The 27,258-nt window shown below is 37.8% G+C and overlaps 1 protein-coding gene across 6 annotated transcripts in view; it reads right to left on the bottom strand.

The window, feature by feature from the left end:
- Positions 1–24,846, bottom strand: part of HDAC9 (histone deacetylase 9) — an 856,076-nt gene extending 831,230 nt beyond the window's left edge. For 2 of the 6 annotated variants that reach the window (XR_004384558.1, XR_004384557.1), the window contains exons 1-2: positions 24,778–24,846; positions 15,495–15,614 (exon numbers count right to left, since the gene is read on the bottom strand). Coding sequence is in view for 4 of the 6 variants with exons in the window: in XM_032873697.1 (XP_032729588.1) it covers positions 15,495–15,516 (22 nt within the window). In the remaining 2 variants the exon portion in view is untranslated. Of the gene's footprint in view, positions 1–15,494; positions 15,615–24,777 lie in introns of those variants that run through there. The other 4 variants (XM_032873697.1, XM_032873743.1, XM_032873760.1 and 1 more) reach the window with 4 other exon arrangements.
- Positions 24,847–27,258: the final 2,412 nt, after the last annotated feature.

Here is a 27,258-nt window from a genome sequence, read left to right on the forward strand (position 1 = left end):
CTCTGAGGGAAGCAGGAGGAGAATGACATCCAACAGCCAAGACACATCACCATTTATGTGTTATTTATCCTTTTAATAACTTAGTTTACCAATGGTTTAAAAAGACAGAAATACTGGACTACTCTACATATCTTCTTACACTGGCATAACGTCTCCACAGAGCAGCCCTCTTCCACTCCTAACATGGAGTAAGGTGCAAAAATGGAATCCAACAAAGAGCCCAAGGATCTGAAACTAAATCAGCTCACAAGAGAAAAGAGAAGAAAGTGGTTAGATTGTCTCTTTTGAGTCATTCAAGTTATTAAGTAGAACCTTAGGCACAAGTGGAAAAATTTAGGATGGAGAAATGAGTTCATTTGCTTCCTTAAATATCTGAGGATTTTTGTTTTGTTTGGTTTTGCTTTTTTAATGAATTCTGTGTTAAGTGACCAGCAGCCTTAAAGAAGGATAAGATACTGTCCCTGAAAGTTTCAACGTGGCTTAGTCCTTGGCCCTTTCCTCCTCTTCTTTTTTTGTCTTTTAATTAATAAGGTCATGCTTGCTAATTTCAAGCTACCCATTTTTTTTAAAGATTTTATTTATTTATTTGACAGACAGAAATCACAAGTAGGAAGAGAAGCAGGCAGAGAGAGAGGGAGAAGCAGAGAGCCCGACACGGGACTCGATCCCAGGATCCTGGGATCATGATCTGAGCCGAAGGCAGAGGCTTTAACCCACTGAGCCACCCAGGTGCCCCTACCCATGTTTTTCAACTGTGACCTTTCTTTAGATGATTCTTAAATTGCTCTCTTCAGGACCAAGTTCTCTTCATCAGCTCTACATCTCAAGCTAATCTCCTGACGACCAGCAGAATGGTGGTTAAGAATACATACTCTAGGGACACCCAGGTGACTCGTCAGTTAAGTGTCTGCCTTTGGCTAAGGTCATGATCTGGGGGTCCTGAGATGGGGCTGGCTCCTTGCTCAACGAGGAGTCTGCTTCTCCCTCTGCCCCTCCTCCTACTCATGCTCACATGCTCTCTCTCTCAAATAAATAAATAAAATCTTAAAAAAGAGAAAAAAAAAAAGAATACACACTCTAGAATTAGGATTCCTAGCTCTGAGTCCTAGATTTGTTCCACTCAATTTACTGTGAGACCTTGATAGAGCAAGATTCTTAACCTCTCAAGGTCTCAATATCCTTATGTGTAAGATAGGGATAAGAAAAGTATCTACACATCAACAGTTATGAAAAGAGTTCCATGAAATAAAGAAAATAAAGTAATGAAGCCCCTTGCTTGTAGATAAAATTCAGCAAAAGCTGACTATCTTTTCTATCAATATCACTTACTCGCACTAATTCTATTATCATTCTTGAACTTCATAGTTATTTTTGCTTTTGTCTTTCAATCAGTCACCATATCCTAGCTATTCTTCTTTTGAAACACTTAAAATAAAACTTTCCCTTCCATTTCTATTTTTCTCACTGAAGCCTGCTTCTAATATTTACAGGTTATAGATTAAAACTGTAGACAGAGGTCTAGCTATCATGTTTCTGAACTTTTAAAAAGTATACATAAACTTATCAACTGTTAAATAAAATTTGGTGTACCCTACTACCTTTGAAATGGCTTAAAGACAAGGTTTAAATTTAGATTTTCCAGATGCTTCTGGATTCCAGGCCAGAAAGTCTGAGCAGAAGGAAATTTTGTGCCTAAATGTGGACCCTTGGCTTTTACCTCCAGCCATGACCACCCATCTTCCCTAATCTTGCCCACCTCATCTTCTGAAATCTTATCTATCTATGAGGGATATTTTAAATACTTCCTACTCCAAATTTCCCTTGAGCCAGATATGAACTCACCCTCCTATGAGTACCCAAATTATTTTGTTTCTATATATCTTAATGGAACTTAAAGCACTCTGTCTTACATTTTTAACAGTACTTGTGCCTTTGTTTTCCTAGTCATGGGTCACTTCTCCTTTACCAGAGAGTCCCTGTGCTCAATGCTAGCAGCATGTAAGAATTTCTCCATGAGCCTTTAAAAAAAAGACCTCTAGGCTCCACCCAAAATCAAACATGAGATGCAGTGGGGAGCAGACAGGGATATTTTTCTAAAGCTCTATTGTTGATGTTGACATGCAGCGAATGTTGATAAGAATTGTATAAGATTATAAAATTCCTTGGAGGGCAAGGTCTATGCTTTATTTTGTACTCAACAAATTCTTTGGAATTGAATTTAAGCTGATAAATGTTTTCCCTCCTGCAAAACACTTTCTGGTCCACAGGCTGCACATACCCTCTATAGCTACTGAAATAATTTATGAGCACTAAGGCGTGATGGTGACTTATGTTCTAGAATTCTGTAAAAGGAGACATACAAAAGAATTAATCTTATAGCCTGTATCAAACTACCTCTTTTACCTGTATCTTTGTGTTTACTCTGTATGGTACATCTTATTGACAAATAATGAACTTATTAAAAGTATGGTCAGTGTGTTATTCTTAATACCTAGCAGAGTGCTTGGCATATACCTGGCATGAAATAAAAGTCTGGTGACGGGGTGAGTGAATGAGCAAATGCATGAACAGAAATTACAAACCAGCAAGACTTGATAAATTATTTCAGTCAGGTGTGGGGAGGGTAAATAACGACCCCTCAAAAGATATCCATATTCTCATCCCTGGAATCTGATTGTTATCTCATTGGTCGAAAAAAGGTGTGGGGGGGTACTTTGCAGATGTGATTAAAGACCTTGAGATGGACAGATTATCCTGGATTACCCATGGGGGCCCTAAATGCAATCACATGTATCCTTATAAGAGGGAGGTACAGGGATATTAGACACAGACAGAGGAGAAGGCAATGTGACCATAAAAGCAGATATTAGAGTGATGCTGCCACAAAGTAACACAAAAAAAAGCTAGAAGAGGGAAAAAAAAAAAAAACAGATTCAGAGGGGGACACACAAGAAGACTGGCATGGCCAATGGTGTAAAAATGCATCAAAAGGTTAAGCAAGGCAACACAGTCATTTACTATTGGAGATGGGACAGAGTAGGAAGATAGCATAGAAGGAACAAGTGGGGTGGCATAATTCCATTTGCTCAAAAGTGAACAAGCTTGAGACAGTCACATTAGAAATTGTGACAAAACGTGTAATGATGGGTCTTCTCACCAGCATGGAAAGACCTACAGACATCAGTGTTCATGGTGACATTCACAAAAGCATAGTTATAGGTCACAGCTGAGAAAAAAGCACAAATTTGTACATAATAACTCTAAATGAACACTATCTGTTTTAGTATCTCTTTTATAATTACATCTTTTATGTATTGATATAACAAATGCATGACATATTTTCCAAATAAAGAAACTGGGACAAGAAAGATTTAGTGAACAGCAGATAGATAACAGGTAACACTTTTTTCCAGAGCTTCTGTTTAAGTCCTTGGGCTTTTACCAGTAACTTCAAGTATGCATTTGTATAATTTCTCAGTAACAGATAAGATAACCAAGAATTCAATGCAAAAGATATGGATTCACTTAGAACTGATGAGTGTGAATACTTTTTTTTTTTTTTAATGGAGTGAGGGTAGAGGTAGAGAATGATAAAGAATATAAGGAAAGCAGAAGCCAAAAGACCAAACCTCTTCACCTTATATATTGGTTAAGAACCTTTAACCACAGCAGGATGTAAACATTTCCATAATGATCCTAGAGTTATAACAAGCAAAATAAACAATCCAACCTTAACATGTCCCAATTCCCCAAGGACCCCAGGTTCAACTTGTAGTTTAAGAATTAGTCACTCATTTAGACTGAAACAAACCCCTGTGGATTCAGGGAGTTTGCGATCAACTAATGGGTTATGGCGTTATTGTCAGTGGATGTTACCCCACAGGAGGCTGGACCATTGCATCACTCAGGGTAAAGACATACTTCTTTTGTGTGTGACAAACAAGAGCCTACCCAAAGAGGTTCCACAGGGAGCTGTGAGGGAAAGATATGCCATGCTTACCTGTCCCACATCTGTTCTTTCATTATCTTTAGAAAAATGAACTTCCTGGGCAGAAATGAAAGCAACCCCACATGACTAGATAAATGCCAAGTAAGAGATCACATCATCTATCTAGTATCATGCAGCAACAATGTCAAATAATAAAGCCAAAGCACATCTTCAATGGAGACACACAGAAAATTTAGGATCCTCATGTAATCTTTATGAAGACTTCAACTACCATGTTAAAGTGCTATGAGTTAATCACTTTAAATGAGAAGACTTGAAAACATATAAATGTCATAAATTTTAAACCAGCTGTTTTCCTTTATACATACTGCACAGAAGGTCTTTGGAAACCTATTGCATAAAAAACATTACTGTTAATAGTACAGTCTGCAAAATGTGTTAATTTTTAAAAGTTTAAATGAAGTAGGACCAAATGAGTTCTAACTTAAAGCAATTTGCTGCTTAACCACAATTCAAAATCCTTTTACGCTTTCTTCTATTCTTAACTACAGTGTGTCTTTTTCATGGGGCAGGAGGTAGCTTATAGGTATTGGCACAGGGAGAGGTCCAAGTTACTAGAAGGCAAAAGGCTGATCAGTAGGTCTCTATAACTGTGCTAGCTAAAGAAGCTCTAAACTTAGAGACTTCACATTTAGGAAACTCAATAGGTGACCACAGAGGTCACAAACAATAACCACCCTATTGCAGTGTTTATTGTTCATGGGATAGGGAAGCCACCCTAGAAAGACAAAAGCACTTCAGCCAGTAGCACTGAATAGCTCAAAACCTTCATGAAGAGGTAAAAGGAAAAGAAAGTCAACAAACAAATAAATAAGAAGAAACAAAGGGAAAGTTCATGATTTACCACGGAGATCAAGCAGCTTCCTTTGGCTCAGATATTTTCAACTGCTTCCCTTCCCTCCAAAGACAGTGCATCAGCCTCCTCACAAAATGCCCTTTGTTCTTTACTGATTTGGCTCCTTTTATGTGCTATGCAACATATTAGCTAACTAATCAAGCAACCATGAGTAAAATCACCAATTGTCTTATTTTATATTTAAAAAAATCTTAGAAACAGGTCTTTTGTTTTCAAAAAGCTTCATTTATTACCGTGCTATGAATAAGAAAACCTCCACCTCCAGGAGATAAGCTCCATATCTGGTGAGGTAACAGATGTGGGAGGAGTCCAGGATCGCCAAGGAAGGCTTCACAGAACAAGAAGTTCAAAGAACGAGATAGAGCCACACCTTGAAGATAAATAACCAAGCGAAGGGGTAACAGAATGAAAGAGAGGGCACTCCCGACATGAGACAGTTTCATTCAAGGGTCTGCGGGCAGAAGAGCAGGACCTGGGGAAGGCACACAGCTCCATGTCGTGACCAGAACCCGCTCATGGTTTATTGAGGAGGAAAACAAAGACAAACATGAAAAGGGTCTGGAGTCCTTATGTACCTCAGGGAGAGGTTACGGAGAGTCTCTGACATTTCTCCAACAGGGCAGTGACTTGATCAGTTAGGCTAAAGGAGAAGTAATCTCCCAGGAGAACACAGACTTGCTACCCAGAAGTTCAGAGCCAATCTATTCCTTCTTTAGCAACTTTATAGAACTTGAGTATATGTACCAAGGGCATTTGCTTTATCCAATCTCCCTTCCTTTCTTTCTCTTCCTCCTCATATATTTTATTTTTTAAAACTCACTATATAAATCCCAAATCCTTCTTGGACTTAGGCAGGATAAAAGAAAAAACAAAGAAAGAAAACTAAGGTAGGAAGGCAGATGGGTAGGCGGACTATCAGTTCTCCCAACAGAAGGGGAAATGAACTCTACTTTGACATATTTTATTGAAATTCAGAGATTCGATAGCACACGTTATCCAACACAAGTTATGGTATGTATTATTTTTCCTCTTTCTATAATTGGCTTCCTGACTTTTTCTACTAATTTCCAGCACCTTTCACTAAAATACTATTACCTTTAAAATCTGTTTTCTAATTTATTGTTCCACTTTAAACATAAAACCAAAATAATATATATTAAATTCTCCATCAAAAATGAAGCACATTAGTGGCATAGATACATTTAAAAAAATATATAAAACCACCCAGAAACAATTTTTATAGCTTTGAGCTAATTAATTTCCAAAATATCCTTAATCATAACATTACTTTTAATACATGATGAGAGGAGACAGATTTTCAGGAAGAATGATTTCACAATCACTGGGTTTATAATTTATTTCAAAAGACAGTACTCCCTGAATGATAGTAACCATCCCCAAATGTTCATGCTCATGAATACATTGGACAGACATTTGAGATTCCAGTGACATACCCAACAAGTAACTACAATGACTTCCTATACTTTTTTCCTACCAGATAAAGATTCTAAAAAGAGGGGTTCTAGATAAAGTTCTGGCTTTGTCCATTTGTACAGCAGTCTTAGATCTGCAGAAAGCATTTGGAATCTCAGAATCAAAAAAACAAGTGAGGTAATCCAACAGCCTTTCCCGTAACAAAAGACCCAGGTATCACCAGCTGTCATTTAACATGCTTATATTCTCAGAAAATCCAAACCCACTACCTAGTTTTTCTTAATACTTTGTACCTATGTCATTTCAGCATTTTTTTCTAAAGAACATCTCTCTCTGAGGTCAAAGTTAAAAAATGAGCGCCTGTATAGGTGCTTCTAGGATTATCTGCCCTCTCTTAGGACTCACAGAATTCCAAAGAGGGCAAAATTATTAGGGCAAATTCCAGCTTCAAAGGAAATTCCCCAGCCAGGCCAGTTGCCAATGAACTCTAATATCAATACAAAGAGAAACTCTTCTTGGAACTTAAGAGTCTGGGAGACAAAGTTAATTAAGCCATGCCAGCTGAGGAGCAACCACCCACCGTAAGAGGAAAGAACTTTCTTCATAAAATCAAATCCCAGAATGTCATCACGAAAAAAGACTTAAAACAATTTCATAGACCAACTCAGAGTTCTTCTACTCTCTATAAATCAATATAAGAGTTTAAGGAAATACTCACCAATCAATTAAGTCACAAGTCTCTTTTTTGGGGGTATTAAAGTACCTCTGAAGCAATGTACAAATCTACATATGAGACACGTGTAGATAAAAGGTATTGATCATAATTTGCAAGGATAGGCATGACAAAATCAAAGCCATAATACTCACTCACCTATTAGAAACTCGGAATTTTTTTTTTTTTTGGAAACTCAGGATTTTATGAATCTATATAACAAAGAAAGAACCAAGAAAATAAGGGGGATGGGAGATAATTAAAATGTGATTGCAATATTTAAGAAAAAGAAACATATTTTGTTCATAACAGAGAACATTGTGCATTTATTCAGAACTTAAAGAATTTATTCTTATCTTACTAACGATTTTATTTAACGTGGTTCTTTGCTTTCTAACCCTACAACAAATGAGAACTAATAAATTATAAAAGGAGAAGACTGCTCTGTACACTGACATTCTTAAAAGATAACCAATTAAAAATTAAATCAATAGAAAAACATAGAAGGTAAAGCACTTGAGTATTTAGTGGACCTTATACGGTCCTACATACCTCTGTATTCCCTAAGACTTATTATAACATTGCAAAACAATCTCACACACAGGAGTACATGCACAACCCTGGTATCATTAACAGCAAACCCCAAAGTACACACAGAAAAAGAAAATTCTGTAAAGGCCAATATCCTGTTATAAATAAAAGGTTGACCTTGTGTTTTGTGGAGGTACTAATATTTGCTCCTGGATCTTCAAAACTAAAGTCTAGAATTGTTTTATAATTGTCCTCATGAAAAATCAGTGTAAAACTAGTGTTTATCAACCACTGCCTATTTGATGTAGATTTTCATCATAATATTTGAAACTACAAAGTTGTTCAAAAATGTGATGCAAATACGCAATGAAGAGCAAACGTTAAGAATGGCAACTATTAAATTACTTCTTCCTCAGCATATGTTTAATATAATTTCAGATAAACTGACATGACTTTTCCCTTCTGCACACAGCCTTCAGCTGCGGCTGATATGACTTTTATACACTAATTAAGGACACATAATATTCTATACCATACATATTATTCCCATTTTCTGGAAGGTTCCACTAACAACAAGAACTTGAATTTTCCAGTAGCTACACACCTTCACTCTTTCACATTATTCACAAAGAAAGGCTTCCTTAAGCATCTCTTAGAAAATATAGAAGCTGATTTTCTCTAATTTCACTGTTTCTATCTCTTTAAAAAAAAAAATACTTAGCTTTTGACTCACAGGGTTTGTCAAGAGTACATTATGAAATACTCCTATCTCTTGAAAGCAATGCTGTCCTTGCACTCCCAGGTGTAAATAAATATTCAAGACAAATGGGGTAGAACTGGCCAGCTACTCTCACCAAACTTGTTTCCTCCTCTTCCTGGACCAGTGCTAGACTCCTTTTCCCAGCCTCCTCTGTAGTTAGGTGGGGTTAGGTGACTAAATTCAACCCAAAGAAATGTGGGTGTGCCTATGGAAACGTCTACATAAACCCACTACTTCCATTTCCCTTCCATCAGCTTGATCTAGAGATGTACATTGACCTTGGAATCCAAAAGTAGAAGACAAGTCACAAGTTAGAAACTGTCTGGGGCCTGAATCACTACTAGAATCCCCACTAGCCTGCCACTCATGAAAGTCTTTTTCATCTTTATGTGAGGAAGAAATAACCTTCTTTTCTGTTTGAACCACATTATGGGGATTTCTTTAATAGTGCTATGGACGCAATAAGAATTATATAAACTAAATTACCCACCAACATTATTTGTGAAAAGTAAAGTTGAGAAGAAATAAATGCACAAAATAAATTTAAACTGAACATTTTGGTTACAGATTTGTGCCTCACTTTTAAAGTACTGTCCCTCAGAAGTGGAGAATAAATAAAATGCTCTCTCTGGTTTATGTTTCAAACTTGAATATCAGATTGAGAAGTTTAGAATTAGCAACGGCAAAAGAATGAGTCAGTTAATTACGAAGTTAAGGTAGTAAAAGAAAACCCAAAATAATATTTAATACATTTAACATTCCTTATTTCCCACCAATATCGTATTCCCATCATATTCTGTTACAAAACTTTAAGAGACTGATTTAGAATATTCTTCTTGAACACAACTTGAAATAAATAATTAGCTGGGATGCTGAAAATATTTTAGTTATACAGAGCTTATTGAAATGGGATTTGACCTATTATTTCATTAAAAAGCCAACTGGTCAGACTCATCCGGGGAAGCCATAACCTACTTCACTTGTCCTATGACTCTTATTTCATTTACCGTTCATTTTCTACAGTAACATATTGTGAACGAACTGTAGAGAAAATACCCACTTGGACATTTTGATATTTGTTTGTAGCTTTCTTTGTCCTGGTTTTAGTTCCCTACTTAAGGACTAAATGGCACCACAGTGGGCAATGCACTGGAGTAAAAGTGGTGAATCATTAAAGAGTTCGTAAATTTTAAAAACAGGGGCAGGCCTTCTGGGCCCCATATGCTTCTAGAAAACCCAATGTTGTGCTGTATTAATTGAACCGTGAAACTTTTATTAGTCCTCTTTAAAAATGCTTGCAGTGAAGCTTTTATTAATGCTTGCCCTCAAATTGTTTGTACTACTTAGCATTTCCATAACAATTTATATTTCAAAGAACTTTTTGATCATAAATTAAATCTACTACATTTCTATAAGAGAATGCAGCTGCTTAGCAAAACAGAAGCATGAAGGGAAAACTCAATTTTTGCCTAACATTTGGCAATGAGAAAAGGAACAGAATATTAGATCTTCCCACAAACCTTAACTTTTTTTTTTTAAAAGATTTTATTTATTTATTTGAAAGACAGAGATCACAGGTAGGCAGAGAGGCAGGCAGAGAGAGAGGAAGCAGACTCCCCGCTGAGCAGAGAGCCCGATGCGGGGCTCCATCCCAGGACCCTGGGATCATGACCTGAGCCAAAGGCAGAGGCTTTAACCCACTGAGCCACCCAGGTGCCCCCAAACCTTAACTTCTGTTTGTATATGCCCAGTCCTCTCACTCCACACAGGTGGAATGATTGTTGTAAGTGTTCTCACAATGGTGAAGAAAAGAGAAATTAGTTACCTTTATGCAAGAGCTTTGAAAACTAATGTTACAGGACTTTGCAAGAGCTATAGCAGGTCTACTATCCAAAGTCACGTAGATGCCCACAAGGCCACAGCATTGCCCAAGATCAAGAGGCATCACACACACTACACTGTGTTCTACGTTTCAAAAAATTCCTTTGGCTACATTTTTGTCAAAACTACATTATACAAATTAGATTCATCAAAAGTAATAGTCATGCTGGAATTACTCTAAGGTTGATGCAGCCTTTATTTATTCACTCTTAAAAATGTCCAGGCTTAAGTCATGTTTTCTATATTCTTGGGATCATACTAAAAATCTGATCTAGGTTAAAATAGATGGAAATCAGTTTTGACTTGGGGTGGGGGATGTCCTCTATCTATGTCTTTGGGCCACCTCCACATAAAAACAGGATGGCCTTGGGGCACCTGGGTGGCTCAGTGGGTTAAAGCCTTTGCCTTCAGCTCAGGTCATGGTCCCAGGGTCCTGGGATCGAGCCCCGCATTGGGCTCTCTCCTCAGCAGGGAGCCTGCTTCCTCCCCCTCTCTCTGCCTGCCTCTCTGCCTACTTGTGATCTCTCTATCAAATAAATAAATAAAAAATCTTTTTAAAAAAACGAAAAAAAAACCAGGATGGCCTAGACTGCCGAGAATACATGTAAAGGGAGGAGAATTTCCTGACAAATTACCTCCTAGAGTTTTCAATAGCACTAGCTTTTCACTTAGCCGAAAGCAAAATCACTGAGTTATACATTAGCTCACAGGAGAAATACGTATTTCTACATTGAGATAGGATTTAATGATGTATTCTTGGTTTTTCTAGAGTCTCCAAGTGAGAAATTGTAGTGTTTGTTAGACAGATTAAAAAACACTTCCACACTTTGCCAAGTCACAGGGAAGAGCATTATGCAATGTTACCTAGTACCCTCCACCCGAGTCAACAGCATAATACTCTTTAGGGGAGGAGTCTGAGAATCTGTATGTAAAACAAGAGCCCCATGTGATATTTATTATCTGACATGTTTGGAAAGCTCTAGAATAGACGAGCCCTAAAATCATTCCTTCTGGGATTTGGCAATCCTGATAAAAATTAAATTACTAGAAATGTCATCCACACTGCCACACAGAAGAAATTAATTTCTGTTCCTATGTTTATTAAAATAATCCAGTGAAGGACCAAGACTACGTACTCGTCTGTGTCTCCCACTAAAGAGTGCTGTCCACAAGGGCAGACCAAGATTTAGTACTCTTTGCATCCGTACCGAGTAACACAGAGCCTGGCGCAAAATGCTTAATGAGCTTTGAATGACTGCCTGTGGCAACTGCCGCAGCTAGCTGCCGGCCTCATCCAGACAGTCTTCCCCCCATTCAGGCTCTTCAGTGCCCAAAAAGCAACACCCAGTGCTCTAACTTAGAACATTACTGAGGCACCAAGATTAAAATACAAGCCAGTGAATTCTATATCCAAAAATCAGCACTCATTGTTTGACTGAATACATGATCAAGACGGCAATATTTAGTCCTTGATATCCACTATAATTGAACAGGGATGGAGAAGTTTTATGGGGAAAACAAGAATTCACACGATCCCCGAACCAATTTTCAAGACAAACGTAAATACTCTGTCCAAAGCACTGACTATTAAAGAATTTCTGGAATAACTGGAGTGAGTCTATTTTTCTGGTGCACAATAACTCCTTAGAGCCCTTTGCAGAACAAAAGCAGAACAAATGGATGGTGATTGCCTTGGGGCAATTTAACTCTCTTTTTAGATAGCTTTTCTTTTCTTTTCTTTTTTTAAGGATATGTAAGAAAAACACTTTTTCTAAATCAAACGATTAGGTTATTTCTCAGCAGTAGAATATATATGGCACCATAAGAGACAGGCTAATAATAGCAGAACAATGTTTTCATGTTTATGGCCAGAACATTTTCTTTTACATATGCAAAGTGCATTTCAGGTCTTGATCATAGTTTGCATTTGTAATAAATAGAAAAGATTCCCACCCACCTGGCCCATTTGCTATGACACTCCTCAATTCGTACTTCATTCATAAAAACTTCCCAAACAGAATTAAGACCTCTGTATACTGCTCTCAATAGAGCAGAATATTTTTTAAAAAGTATACAGGGAAATTTTAGTGAGTCTAACATCCAGTGAACTTCACTCAGTAGTTGTCTCATTTATCACCCACTTTTTCCCTTCTCCTAACTGAACAAATATCACGGCTGGCAAGAACTTCCTGATTTAAACAGCAGCCTCAAAGGGTATTTTCATATTATAAGATCAATATTCTTGAAGGGAGTGCTGATTTCAACTGTCAAATTTTACCAGTTGTGAGTCAGTATCAGGTATATACAGAATTAATCTAAGTATTTGGTATTATTTTGCTTTATGTTTTTTTAAAGAGTCCAAAGTATTTATCCATCTTACATACTACAATACCTTTATATATATATAGAAGCTCTGAGTTAAAAAATGTTACAAGTTATCATCCTGAATATAAAAATTTGAGCTATACATCCTATTCCCTCCTCCTCCATATGCACCTTGAAGCAAGGATTCATGTCCACTTTCTACACAACAATCTATGCTGGGTAGACAGTAAGACTTTTATTTAACTTCAAATCCCCTTTAATCATGTCTGTTTCTTCTCATTCTGGAGGGGTTAGGTACATGCATGCTCTGTTTTCCTTCTCTCTTTTACCGCACAAAGTTCAGTAATGTTACTTCCGGCCATTGGCCCCTTACATACCCACACCATGCCCGGAGCTTTCTTGCCCAGTATGCTTTACCTTTTCAGCAAAAATCTCACCCTTCTCCACACATCAGAGAAGAAAACTAGAAGTAAAAGTATCTAAAAGTATCACCCTTACACCAACATTCCAAAAAAACACTTTTAGAATGAAATTAGATGTGATATGGACCTACCTGAGAAATCCTCTAAGGTACCCATAGCTCACATTAAGTATAAATATTTCTCTCCCCTGTTCATCTTCCTGCTCTTGGGTTCACTTTTCTTTAAGCATGTAACATTTTAAAATATTTATTACATAGTACTGATTCTCTTCTTTAACTACGGTTGTCAAAATATTCCTGTATTCACTGCAAGCTAGCTACCTTTAGATAGGCTTTGATGGCCTAAATTGGGAATCTAACCATTACAATAATGTTATTAATGGGATTATGTGTTTCTCATTACAGACAAGTGGGGCCAAGTGTAAAGGTGTTAGACAAATGGTAAATAAAAACTACATAGACACTGAAATTGCTACACTTGCACTCTTTAAAAGGGAGTGCGTTTCATAAAATGAGTGTAATTATAATTTGGATCCAAATTTTTTCTGTCTAGTTTTATCCTTCATTAGCCATGAGGGCATCTGCATTCTTTTGTCCATTTCAAGATTACATATCTTGGTAAAGTTGCTGTTTCAAATGTTTTGCTTTGATATAGCTGTTGTCACTGACATAAATTCTATTTGCTCATCATTCAGTCTGCCTCATCACTCTTCTGGGAGGTCAGTATGGGAGGTAAACCAACAATATGGGGAGGATATGATAGAGGTGGGTGGAGAATAAAGGGACATGACACCTTTCTTTTAAATATGTAAAAAGTCTATTTTCTGGTCTGGAGAATTAAAGACAAACCCCTATATAAATTCTAGATCATAATTTCCAGAAGTGAAGGAAGTTTTCTGCCACTTCTGTATTTAGCCAATTTGTTCCTACTGATTTTCGTATGGTTTTTCAACACATTCCATCACAAGAAAGGGGAAAAAAAATTTTTGACTACAATGGTTCTAAATTAAATGACTTTTTAAAATTATGCCATTTTGAAACATTAAATTTAAAATAAAATTATATTTAAAATGCAATATATACAAATATAAAATGCAAACATTTTAAGTTAATAGATTTAATAGATTTAGATTTTACGTAAATCTTAATAGAAAGGGTAATAATAGTATGCTACAATTGTGATAAGCAATGTAGCTCCCCCACAGGGCTGTCTATGGGGTGCAAGTGGGGCAGAGAGCAGCAGGGGAAGGAACAAATATAGCAGGCTAGACCAGTGGTTCCCAAAGTACAGTCTCCAGGCAAATAACATCACTCAGGACAACCTGTAAAACATGAAATTCTAGGGCCCCACCCTAGACATTCTGAATCAAAAACTACGGGGATGTGGCTAATTTTTATCAAGCTCTCCCAGTGATGTTAATGCGTACTGAAGTTTGAGAACCACTGGGCTACAGGGACTCAGAGACAAACAGCCTAGGCAACTCTTCATCTGTTTACTCAGGTGACAATGCCAATTATAAATAGTGACTTTAACTAAAAATTCTGGAATATCTTTACTATGTCACTTGGAATCAACAGTCACAATTCTATCCTACAATAATTTCCAGTTCCATATTCAACCTACAAGCTGGCAGGCAGCCCATTGAGGATGTGAGGAAAGGTTGATGAGACAGTGGAACATCAGAGCAACATATCTGGGAGTGGCACTCCATGGATCGAAAATCTTGGCAAAAGATTTCCTTTTCTAAATCCTGAATATAATATTATACCAGTTTCAACCTCGGGAGTTGGATAACCCAAGGATATCAACATACTAAAAGGGTTATTTTTTTTTAAAGAAAAAAAAAGAGAAATAGAAATAAATTATCCTATAATGATCCAAGCAGAAAATTCTTTTTAAAATTTATCCATGATTAACTCGTGATATCCAACCCTACTCCATCATTCTGAGACCTGAATTATGTTTGCTCCAAAAGTGACACCCTGTTCCTGCAGGAATGGGTGTTGGCTCTGCTGATCACAACACTAAATGAGCCACATATTACACTAGACTCAGAGGAAGCAGGTGTCGAGATTATAATTAAATACATATATAGGAAACAGGAGTGGTGGCAAAGAAGGCCAGGGAGGAGAAATATCCTTCCTGTGTGTCAAAAAGATGGAGAAGGTATAAATCCACAAGCTGCTTTCCAAGCCCCACAGCACAATTTAAAAGCATAGAGACGTGTATTAGGTCAGAAAGACTATGGGTGTGAATTAGATGCCTACATCATATTTAATAAATATTAATAACGTCACAAAATCCAATCCAATGCTACATTAGGAGTAGAAGGATTAAAGCCTGGTGCTCAGATAACAATGCAAATGAAATTAGTGCCTGGAAAGCAAACCAGGTTATGTAACAGAGGATTAGCTATGGAATACAAAATTCAGAATTCATCATATTAACCAATCTTTGTCAGGAAAAAAAGTCCTTTCATGACTTAAATTGCTTGCTTTGAAGCAACACAAAGCAATGTCTTTCATATAAATTCTGTTAATAGTTTAAGAAGGAACCAGACTGACCAGGCTGCACTGGCGAGCTCATGATGGGACTCTGGAGAAGAACGAACAAGACGGGCTGCAGACTCACAACCTTCCTTCAGCAGTCAGTGTTGGTCCGGGGGGGGTTGGCAGAGGAGAAACCTAGAATGGACAAAAAAATTAGATGTGTATGATACAGGTTATGTCAAGCCACACAGGAAGACAGAGAACTGGCTTTGCATCTCAGCTCAGCCCCAGGGGGGCTGTGGGTCTTTGAGGCAGTCATACCAACCTCCCCGGGGTCTTACGTCTTCATCCATAAAAAAGCAAATTGACCAGTCATGTTTTAAAACACAGAAATACCAAGAATATCAAGGAATATGATAGGCGTGGAAGGAATCTGTGAGGAAGAAAGCACTTCCCAAAATTATAATTAGTTTCCTGTATACTATTCACTTGAATTTGTTTGCTGTTATCATTACTATACAAATTAAAAATATCTTTTGGAATTTGGATGTAAGTGTCTCATTGCACAGTATGATTAAGTATCACTGTCAAAGATTTCCTTCTAGGGACAGGAGTTCTTAGTGAAAAGAATGTAATGGACCAAAATAAGGAACAAGTAGGTCATGAACTATAAGAGTGAGAGAAACTCCCTATTATAATTTCCATTTCTTCTTGAAATCTTTTGTAATCTCATTCCAGCCAGAAGTAGTAACAGCCATAGTCCTTCTAGGAGTGGCACTTACAGGATGGACTTCTTGAAAGGAATTTAAGGGACTTTCTGCTTTTAATTTGAATGTAGTCTCACTTCTAGACACTTCAGCAAAGGAAAAGCAAATGGAAGGACATTTTCCTCACAGTTTACTGGAATGTCAAAGTTTAAAAAAAGAAGAGGAAGAAGAAGCCTTTAAAATTGTACTTAATGAGTTTCTTACTAAAATAGTATATCCCAATTGCACTATTTTTATAGAAAGAATGCTGTAAGACTGAGAATTGTACTTCTTTCTCTTGAGGATCCAACATATTTATTGGGACTTAATTTCCCATCAGTATTTTGAAAGTGTTATTACTATTTTTGCCCAAATGTATAAAGCAGGATATAAATACATACTTCCTTTGAAGAACTATATAACATCACCATGAACACCTATCATACTTCGAGTGGTCTCTACATAGAAATAGGCTAGTAACTAAAACAGTTAAGCAAAAGTCATCAGCTAAGCAGGCTATTTCTCATCTTATCTTTGGTCCTGGAAAAGTATTCAAATTTAGTAACAATAAAATGTATACTTTTATAAGTCTCCTTCAAAAATGACAGTGATGTGCTTGTTTTATACTTCCTTGCACCTTATTACACTGATCAGCATTGTTTTAAGAATCTGAATTTCCATGTTGATGAAAAATCAATATTTCTACCAAAAAAAAAAAAAAGATGAAAAATGAAAAGCAGAAAACTCTTTTGATTTCTGTATCAGCAGAAGCATAGTGACACTGGCTTTGAAATGAAAAGATGTCAATATCATATTTTAAAGTTATTAATAACGCTCATGTGTATAGTTCTTTAGAGTCACAGAGTACTTGTAGACACATTGCCATTTTAATATCATTTTCATGTCAACCATGTTAATAGAGACTAGTAACTCTCCCCTCCCTTTATGGGTGAGAAAAATGAGATATCATCTACTTCATAATTAAAAGGTAATAAAGCAAAACCAAAATTGAAATTGAGTGAGATCTGAATTTATAGACTTTAAAATTAATGAATGTGGACTTTGAAGATTTTGACATTTTTACTTTTTTACACTGCAGTCTGACATATTTCATAAATGCTCTTGATACCCTCTTGATTCTCCATTTACAGTTTAATTTTAAGAATAACAAAAAGAGATAGGAAACCTTAAGAGTAGGAAAGTGAAATAGTACTGAACGGTATCTTCCATCAGGGGCTGAGTTAGTCTGTGTTTAAAAAAGTCTTAATCTATAATGTCACTGTGTTCAACTAATACTTGTTTATGCACAAATACAACTCAATTTAACCAACAATCTCCAAAAGTTCAATTGTGATAAGAGTAAAGCCAAAGTTTTGCTACTTATCCACTAATCTAAGGGCACCTGGGTGGCTCAGTTGGTTGGGCAACTGCCTTCGGCTCAGGTCATGATCCCAGTTTCCCGGGATTAAGTCTTGCATTGGGATCCTGGCTCCACAGGGAGTTTGCTTCTCCTTCTGACCTTCTTCCCTCTCATGTTCTCTCTTACTGTCTCTCTCAAATAAATAAATAAAATCTTTAAATAAAATAAAATGAAAAAGATATTTCTTTTCCACACACCTGCCATTTATTTCCCCAAACATACGTAACAAATGTCCATGACATGCTGATTCATGGCTAGTTACATAATTGTTGGGTTTTGCCTTCAGAGTGCTAGACCTGACTTACAAAATGCATCTCTGATGGAAATATGAATTTGGCTTCCCAAATAGCATTAAATATTTAAAATGTAAACTACTCTCTCTGCCATTCAGCCATGTTACTAACTGCCTAATCATGACATACTCTTCTAATATTATGAAAGTCTTGTTATCTGAATACTGTAAAAAGAAAATTAATATGCATTTCTATGTTGATACATACTAGTTTCCACTTACTGCATCTCCATTCCCGATGAGCCACATTAAACCAAAATTATCATGACGACTATAGTAGCTGTGTAACTGAACTATGGTCATTTAAAAATCTCTCCTAAAATGTTTCAGGAGTATCCATCCTTTATACATACATGCCTCGTGTGAGTGTAAATGTGTGTATGCACACACACATACATCATCAACTAAAGAAACTTCTTTTCTGGGGCGGCTGGGTGGCTCAGTGGGTTAAAGCCTCTGCCTTTGACTTAAGTCATGATCCCAGGGTCCTGGGATCGAGCCCCTCTTCAGGCTCTCTGCTCATCAGGGAGTCTGCTTCTCCCCCCCCCCGCTTTCTCTCTGCCTGCCTCTCTACCTACTTGTGATCTCTGTCAAATAAATAAATAAAACCTTTAAAAAAAAAAAAAAAGAAACTTCTCTTCCCTCCTGGCCAACAAAATCAACAGATTAACAGCCTTGTTCACACCTTTTAGGGACAAAACTGATACCGAATTCTACACAAATTAGGACAGTTTTTAAGCTGCTTAGAAAAGTAAGAGGGGTCAGTGGGAGAAACTCTGTCAATGAGAATGGGCTATTTATTCTTAAATCTTGCCATACTTCTTTATCCAAATGAGCCACAGAGAAAAAAAACTATTTTCTTAGAATGGGGAAATTTTCCCATAGTACTTTAGCCATTCTTATGATAAGCCTGGTGTGGAAATAACAGGCAACTGGCCTTCAAGTGGGTAGATAAATGAAAAAAGGAAGAAAAAAGCAAGTAATGCTGATTGTGAGTACAAATTATCCAAGCAGATACTTGCTTTCAATTAATAGTTTCAATTAATTTGCACATTAATTTGTCCATGCTGTAAAAATATATACATGAACATTTAAGGAGATAAACACAAGCACAGCAAGAGCAAAATTGCTGCTATGAATCTTTTACCTATTGAGATCCAAGAATGGTTATTTTGGTTCCTGAAGCTATTCTTTGAGCTACACAAATCCAAAATAGGGAACTAGGAGTCTTGCTTCAAAAAGATCAGTTCTGACAGGAAGTTGCTCAGCTGCCTAGAAGTAAGTTACTGCTATAATATCTTGGGATATAGTATGGTACAAAAGTCCAAGGGGCTGACATCCTGTAATGCCCTAGCTTGCCCATGCAGCCAGGGAAAGAGAGGGCACTAGCACATTACAGTGCCCCAGCCCACAGTGCTCTTATAAACAGCACTGTGGGGTTGCTTCCATAGGTCCTTCAGCCATTCCACCTCCATTACCTGTTCCATAGTAATCACATAGCAAATCAGCAGAACCTTACAGACATAAAGAATTTGCCCACGGATGATCTCTTCTGAACTTCTCAACAGTCCTTTGGAGTATACTGATAAGTCATTATTATTTCCATTTTACAGAAGAGGAATTGGAGTCTTAGAGAGTTTCAGGGATTTGGTCACAGACAGGTAGGTGGTAATATGGAAGGGCTGATCTTCTGACTTTTAGCCAAGTGTTCTCTGTAGCATCACAACGAATTACAGGCCACTCTAGCAGAGCTGCTTAAATAGCAAGATTGTGTCTACCTACGCATTACAATTTCAGTAATGACTCATTAAGTAACAAGTCTCCTTTACTAAAGAACCTTTCTAGCCATTGAATAGACTGAACTCAGTCACAAAAAAAACAATAAAATAAATAGAAAATTTGGAATAAATGTCTACATGAACTCTCACAGTTTAAGCTTTCATTACCTTAGACTTCATAGTCCTACCACAATCTTTTTTGGTTTTTTAACTACAGTCTGAGCTTCTTACTATATATTTTTTCTCCTTATGGACAATTGGTATTATTTTGGACAATGTGTCACTAAGAAAATAATGCTTTTTTGGGGGGGATGGGTGGCTGGGTGATGGACATTGGGGAGGTTATGTGCTATGGTGAGCACTGAATTGTGTAAGACTAATGAATCACAGACTTGTACACCTGGGGCAAATAATACATATGTTAATAAAAAAATGCTTTTGTAATTTTGTAACTAATGAAAACTATCTCTCTCTAAAATATCTTTCTGAGAAATAAGGCAACTTGTAATGCACAGCTCAGTCTACAAAGCCATTTACATTCATCTGCAGGTCCTTTCTTTTCTTAGTTGGAGCGATTATAGCCTCAATTGCGCTAAAGAGTAGGTAGGCTCCATGAGGTGACTCAATTCGTAACATCTACTGTAAGAGAGCTTATTGGTGAAATAAACCTACTGTGCCAGGGCACTGAGTATCATCAGACCCACAGTCTCTCTCTTATGCCTCAGAATGTGAAATTCTGTCATAATTTCATCTTTAGAGGAAAACACTAGAAAATTACTCTTACTACTCCAGTTAATTCAACAAACTCTTATTAAGTACATACAAAACATTCTATTACTCATTTTGGAAACCTCAGATTATATTTCACTTCTCTGATTCTTACATTTCACACAAATAATCACCAAAGCCAGTACATTAATGTCTTAAAAATATCTTCCATATCTGGGTCCTCCTTTCCATTTCAATTAATGCTACCTTGGCTTAAGTAATTATTTTTTTAAACTTTTGTTCATTTATTTATTTATCTATTTATTTGAAAGAGAGAGCGAGCAAGCACTGGGGGAGGGGGGCAAAGGGAAAAGGAGAGGGAAATAATCTCAAGCAGACTACACACTGAACATAGAGCCCAATGAGGGGCAGAAGCCCAATGCTGGGCTCGATCCCATGACCCTGAGATCATGACCGGAGCCAAAACCAGGAGTCAGACTCTTAGCCAACTGAGCCACTCAGGTGCCCCCCAAGTAATTATTCATTTTAAATTCTTTATCAAGCCTTCTGTCTGACATCCCCACCTCTAGGGACCATCTGAATGAATCAATGAATGAATGAATGAATGAATGAATGAATGAAATTCAGTGACCTGCATATTATCCACTTGGTATTCATGTTCCTTCATAATTCATTTCTTCCCACCCCACTTTCTCTCCTTCCTTCTTTGCCTCACACATAAGTCCTGTGTTTCCACGTAGCCTGTAATGATGTTCAACATTATAAAGGACGGCTGAGACACAGGCACCAAATAATCAACATGAACACGACCTGAATAGCTCTAGTGAAGCACATCGGCTGATTCTGGGTCCTGATCATTCCTGGGTAGTACCACTCATACTCAACTTTCCATGTTTTAGTACCTCTTTCTGCAAAGGATACTAACATCTCCTCTTCGTTACTTCCCAGATCAAATTCTTTAAGACCACCTTCAATGAGAATTCTTAACCAGCCACTCCAAGGAAAAGGTCAGCTTCCTCATCTATATTCCTTTCCACTGTGTCTTGTACCATACCCATAAGGACACCCCTTGTGTTAGATAATAATAACCCCCCTTATGTTAGCCAAGTACTTTTATCCACCCTAAGACTATGTTCCTCAGTTCAGGGTTATACTGTGTTCATCTCAGTAATCCCCACACCTAGCACAGCACCTGAAACATATAGATCCACAATAAATACTTGATAAATGAGTCGACAAAGAGGAAGGGCTAAACGAATGAATCTATAGTTGCCTGGCTTTAAGGCAGAATCATTTAATGTTTTAGTACGGAGCTCTGAAGGACTACAACAAAGTCCTTGGATTTGAGTCAGAAAAAAGTACTCTACAGTTTGGGCTACCACCTAGGAAGACTAGACCCAGATGGGGTGGATACCTTCATGGATCAGGGGAAGACACCATACACCAAAAAACAAATTTTCCTATGAGTGATGTTATTAACCAAGATACCATCATTTTCCAGGCTTTTCTACTGAAGTGATTTCTCAGATCTCTGGAAGGGTTCAGCTTCTCACCTTACTAGCTTCAGCTTTTTTCTCCTCTCAAGGAAATCCATTTCTTTATTAAACAAGCTCTATAAACTCCACAATTCTATCAAAATAACCAAACCACTATTCACCAAGACACAAGAGAATGGGATATAGAGATTTAAGAATCCTTTTTCCCCTCCAATTCTAGTAACAGAAGCAGGACTGTACAAATAATGCTCCTGATGATATTTAAAGTTGTCTTAAGCAACAGGACCCCGGAGACTCTGGGGACTGGGAAAATGATGGACATAACGAGAGCCACACCAAAGATAAAGTCACGTGATTTAACCTCACCTAATACCACAGCAGACACCAGGTGCTCCAAATCACCAAACACACTGGTAAACACTGGCACATCAGCTCCTTTTGGTTCATTCTGGTCTCTGGGCAGTTACCTATGCAAGACTACCCACCTGCTTGGTTTCACTTCCCACCTGCTTGCCGGGTGTTTGCTGACTTCACAGGTAAGAACAAAACGTGTCACCCAGAGAGGCACACATCTCACATGCATTCTCCATGCTTACATTTTGAGAGAAAATAATAAGCCCCACTCTAAGACTTTTAGGAGAGCCATTTAAGCACAGGCTACAATGTAGGTGTAATATAGAGCAGGGAATGCAGCTTGGGAGGTTAGTTATGCATGCATTTTGCATATTTAAGATGGAATTCAGTAGTCTATACTATAAATATAACTCAATGGTAACATCTAAAAATACATAACACAATCAGGAGTGGTCTGCTGGTTATTTCATTCCATAAGAAGTTCTGCCAACTACAGTACCTGCGCTAATAAAACAGACCTTTTCTCAGGAAGGCTTGTTGTTTTTTTTTTTTAAAAACATTGGGCTTAGTCCCAGGGACTCCAGTACCCAAGGCGTATCCTAAATGGCTTCTATATAATGAGAACCATTTTATCAAAAACTCTTACTGCACTGATTTTTATTGGATCATCTTTGAAAGCCCCTACCTGCAACTTCCCTCCTTGGACAATAGGGAATGGGGAATCACAGCCACCATTATCATCAGTTTGAGTTTAAAACTAGAATCACAATACCCAGAAACTGCAGGACATACAAGGCTCCTTTTCAGTCATGGCAAAAGGGTTGTTAGAAAAAGAGCTTTGTCTACCTGTAAATACACCCGAGACAGAAGTCCAAAATAGAATTGTGAAAAGGAAGTAATAGTCGAAGTGAAGGAACTTGTAACAGACAACCTCTGATACCTGGGCAGCAGGAGGGCTTTGTAACTCTTACACTATAACCTTCCCTGCAGAACACTGCCCGATCAAGCATGCTTAAAAGAACCTGGCTCCCGGTCTACTCCCTTGCCAGTGTGGAGGCACGGGTTATGATCAGCTAGCCAAACACAAAAGACCTTTATCTATTGGTGCAATTTAGATGGACTTAGTTCTCTTTTCCAAACTTCAATATTGAATACATTTTTTTTAAATGTCTGTGATTTCTTTAATGCTGCAACTCACCTCTTGAAGATCTAATAATCCCTTCATGCAGCAAATTGCCCATGTAAAATGTCTCACTAGCTGGGTGGTATGGAAGTCAATTAACCTCTCTGAGCCTCAGATGCTTAAACATGAATTATTTAACTCACCAGGTCGTTGGGAGGCTTGGAAAAATTAAATGTAAAGTCATCGGTAAGGAGAAAGTACACAAAAATGTTGACGATTATTATCATTATTAGTATAGGAACTGCGTTTTACTTCAGGCCAAGTTCCATCCCAGGAGGAATTTGCGATCCACGGTGCCTCTCACCCTGGAAAAGTTCTGAGGCACAGCTATTAATCTTTCTCACTCCACTAGGGTTACAACAGGGATCTAATTACTAAAGCTCTTCTTGTTTCTTTGCTTCTTTCTTTTAGAAGGCAAATGTGCATTCTATGGAAATACAGTGTGCCATCCCTTGCTTGTGAATATATGCTATTTACCTTAATCTTTCACTGACTGATGTTGCGAAGATATTTTTTAAATCACTTCTTGGCTATTGATGGAAAGGAAAGCATAAGCATATCAAAAACAGTAAGTTAGGAACCATTATCATTTTGTAGAAATCGGAAAGGAAACAGGAAGTATAGTCCCTAGCACTGTATAAGTCCTTCTAAAAAGAACTTTTCTATTGTTTCAACAGATCACCTTGGGAATTTCAGTAGACTTTAAGGCCTCTCCCCCTATTTTGAGGAGGATTTCACAAATAATCTTACCTACTGTTCTATCTATTGCTGGTGGTCAGTTAAATTTTAAGCCAGCCAAGACGTATCTCCAGACACGGACAGACATGCACCTGAGGGGAAGAAATGACAGCAGCAGAATTCCCACACAATGAAGAAGGTAAATAGGATGAGCCATGAGCCACGAGGGCCGCTGCCAGAAGAGGGCAGGTGTCCAGGCTACCTTCCCAATCAATACACACGTTGTCACTGATTCTGTTTACTCCTCATTTTCTATCTTTGACCCTCTTTTCTACTAGCCTTCTCCCGAATCTCTTCCAACTGAACAAGTCATTTACTTCGTTGACCTCTTTCTGAAGAGACACCCCCCCCTTAACTAATGAGTTGAACCAAACTCCCACCTTCCATCTTTGTCTTCTTATCTCCTCCCAAAGAAATATAGCTTATACCTAAGATTTATTTCAGTTCCTTCCCTGTTGGGTTCTTTTCTTACCTAGGCTTTTTCTTTCTCTACAGAGGCTTTGTTTGAATACACACTGATATCTTAGATACCCCTCAATTTCCAGAATACATGGATATGTAAGAAATAAATCATTTCTTGAACTTTACCCTACCAATTATTACTGACTTTTCTGACACAAACCTCGCATTTATATTCAGGTTAAGATGAATCCAGGTTCAGGGTACGTGGGTGGCTCAGTCATTTAAGTGTCTGCCTTCAGCTCAGGTCATAATCCCAGAGTTCTGCTCTGTGGGGAGCCTGTTTCTCCCTCTCCCTCTGTGGCTCCCCCTGCTTGTGCTCTCTCTTGCTCTCTCTTCTGTCAAATAAATAAATAAAATCTTTTAAAAAAAAATAGGAAAGATCAACCCAGGTTCATGCCACAGAGGAACAACAGTTTTAACAATGCTTGAATGTAATGTGTACCTACTAGGTGCTCACTAGGAAGGTTCAGCACAGAGCCCAGAGGGTAGCTCAGATAGTTCCTGCCTCACAGATTTCACACCCAGGATCTCCAATAGTGTGATCCGAGGACTCCCCTGAAAATGCAGATTCAGATACTTGGCACTGATCTAAGAACCTCCTAGATTAGAATCTTTGGGACAAAGGCCCAGAAACAGTGTTTTTAACAAGCTTCCGCAATGATTCTTAACTGAGCTAAAACATGAGAACCACCACATATATGAACAATTAAGAAATAAAATAACAAAACAAAGAGCGAGAGAGTAACACGGTGAACAAGTGCACTGGCTTTACAGTCTGATTGACCTTAATGCACACTGCATCTTTCTGATTTTCTTACTGCATTCTCACAGGGAAATTATTTTACTACTCTGACCTTCCTTTTGCTCCCAGTAAGTTTCTGACTCTAAGACCTACTCGTAGGGACAAAAAACAATATATTTAAAATACTTAGCACAGTGCTTAACCAATGTGAGATATCGTTCTGACAGTCAGGGCCCCTGCATTGCAAAGTGGCCCAGGAATTGGGAAACACTGCAGGCTTACTAGGCATCATTTCTTAAAAGAACAGGACATCACAAGCACAAAGGACTTTGGGAACTTTCCCTGGACTTCAGAGGTAGAAGGGAGAAGGTGCCTTGGAAGAGCTGGCATACAGCTTTAGGGTACTGAATGTTATTCAAACACGCACAGTTGGCCAACATGTCCTCCTTCCCGTGAAGTGTCCTAAGTCCTAACCTCAGTGAATTGTAAATAGCGTCAAGAAACAATTTTAAAATTACCTTGCTGTGTCCTCCAACTATTTTGTGATGAAAATGATATTTGTATTCCCATACCATAAATTATTTTCAGTATTAAAATAATCCTCCAAGTTATCTCAAGCTCTGTGCTCCTAACAGGATGTTGGTAGTTTGTTTCATGCAGCACATTCCATTCCCCAAAAGATGACAGAATTTTAAACAGACTGCTTCTCAAGTACACCACGTTCTTTATATACAAAGTGATAGTGCTGACTCCCGCCAGGAGGGGTATTCTGGATGGTGACACTATTATTGCTGATGGGTCACAGGTTTCCTATCATCCCTGAGAGACTTCTAGTGAGGGCTGGGAAGGCTGACTTTAGCCAAAATGAAGATTGACCTGCTCCAGGAAGCTAGCTGGCTCATGACAGGATCAAGAGACTTGATCCCATTAGCAAAACACACTAATCAATTAAGCCAACTGACTCTGAGCCAATCTTACTAAACCTCATTATTCCTATGAAGAATAAAGACCAATTCCTACTCCATTTCAAAAAATGGAGAGAAGTCTCAAATAACAAAACTTGCCAAAATAAGTTAATAATTACTGAGTATATAAATACAATCTCAGAACTCAAACTGCACTCAATCCACAGGACATTTATCTCCTCTGAGTGAGAAACCCCCCTTAGACACGGAGTATCTGCATAAAAACAAGGGGGCTAAACCAACTCATTTTACTGCAGGCAACTTCTATTAATGTCACATAGGGGAAGAGATGCAGCCTTTCCTTTCATATTCCAGTTCTGCAGGAATAGATATTCACATATATATGTGTATATATATACACACATATTAAAATAGACTGAAACAGATCAACACATATAAATAGCTCAATGCAACATCTGTAGCAGTCCTTAAGATTGTATTAAAGTCCTTGCTGTTTATCAGGTTGGTAAATCATATCAGCTCCTAGTTATTTAAATTGCCAGTTGCCGGGCAACCACATCTTCTGTCAACTGTCATTCACTCTTAAGTTCCTCTGCAACACTCCTTTAAGAAAAAAAATAGTGAAAAATTCTTGAGATGCTTATTTTGGGCATCAGAAATGCACTTAATTTTATCCCTGAGCTTAAAGAGTCTGAGACTTGAGTGATATTGAGAAAATAAACATGTTCAGTGAGTTGGAAGAGGGCCAGTATATGGTACAGGTAGTAATGTGGGTGAGTACTCAGACAGAAAAGTTGAGAGATTCTATGAAAGGAAGTTTCTCTTTTGGAACCTGGTCCACAATAAAAGCATGTAAGTGACAGAAGCTTTCCAAAAGAAGATATGGACTCTGGGGAAAATAGGTGATTCTCAACAAAACTGATGTCTAGTTATTTTTATAATCATGCAGTCATCACTGAAAGATGAATAAGCA

Source organism: Lontra canadensis, unplaced genomic scaffold, assembly GCF_010015895.1.
Source record: "Lontra canadensis isolate GAN:19392208 unplaced genomic scaffold, GSC_riverotter_1.0 scaffold2, whole genome shotgun sequence".
Taxonomy (NCBI): Eukaryota; Metazoa; Chordata; class Mammalia; order Carnivora; family Mustelidae; genus Lontra; species Lontra canadensis.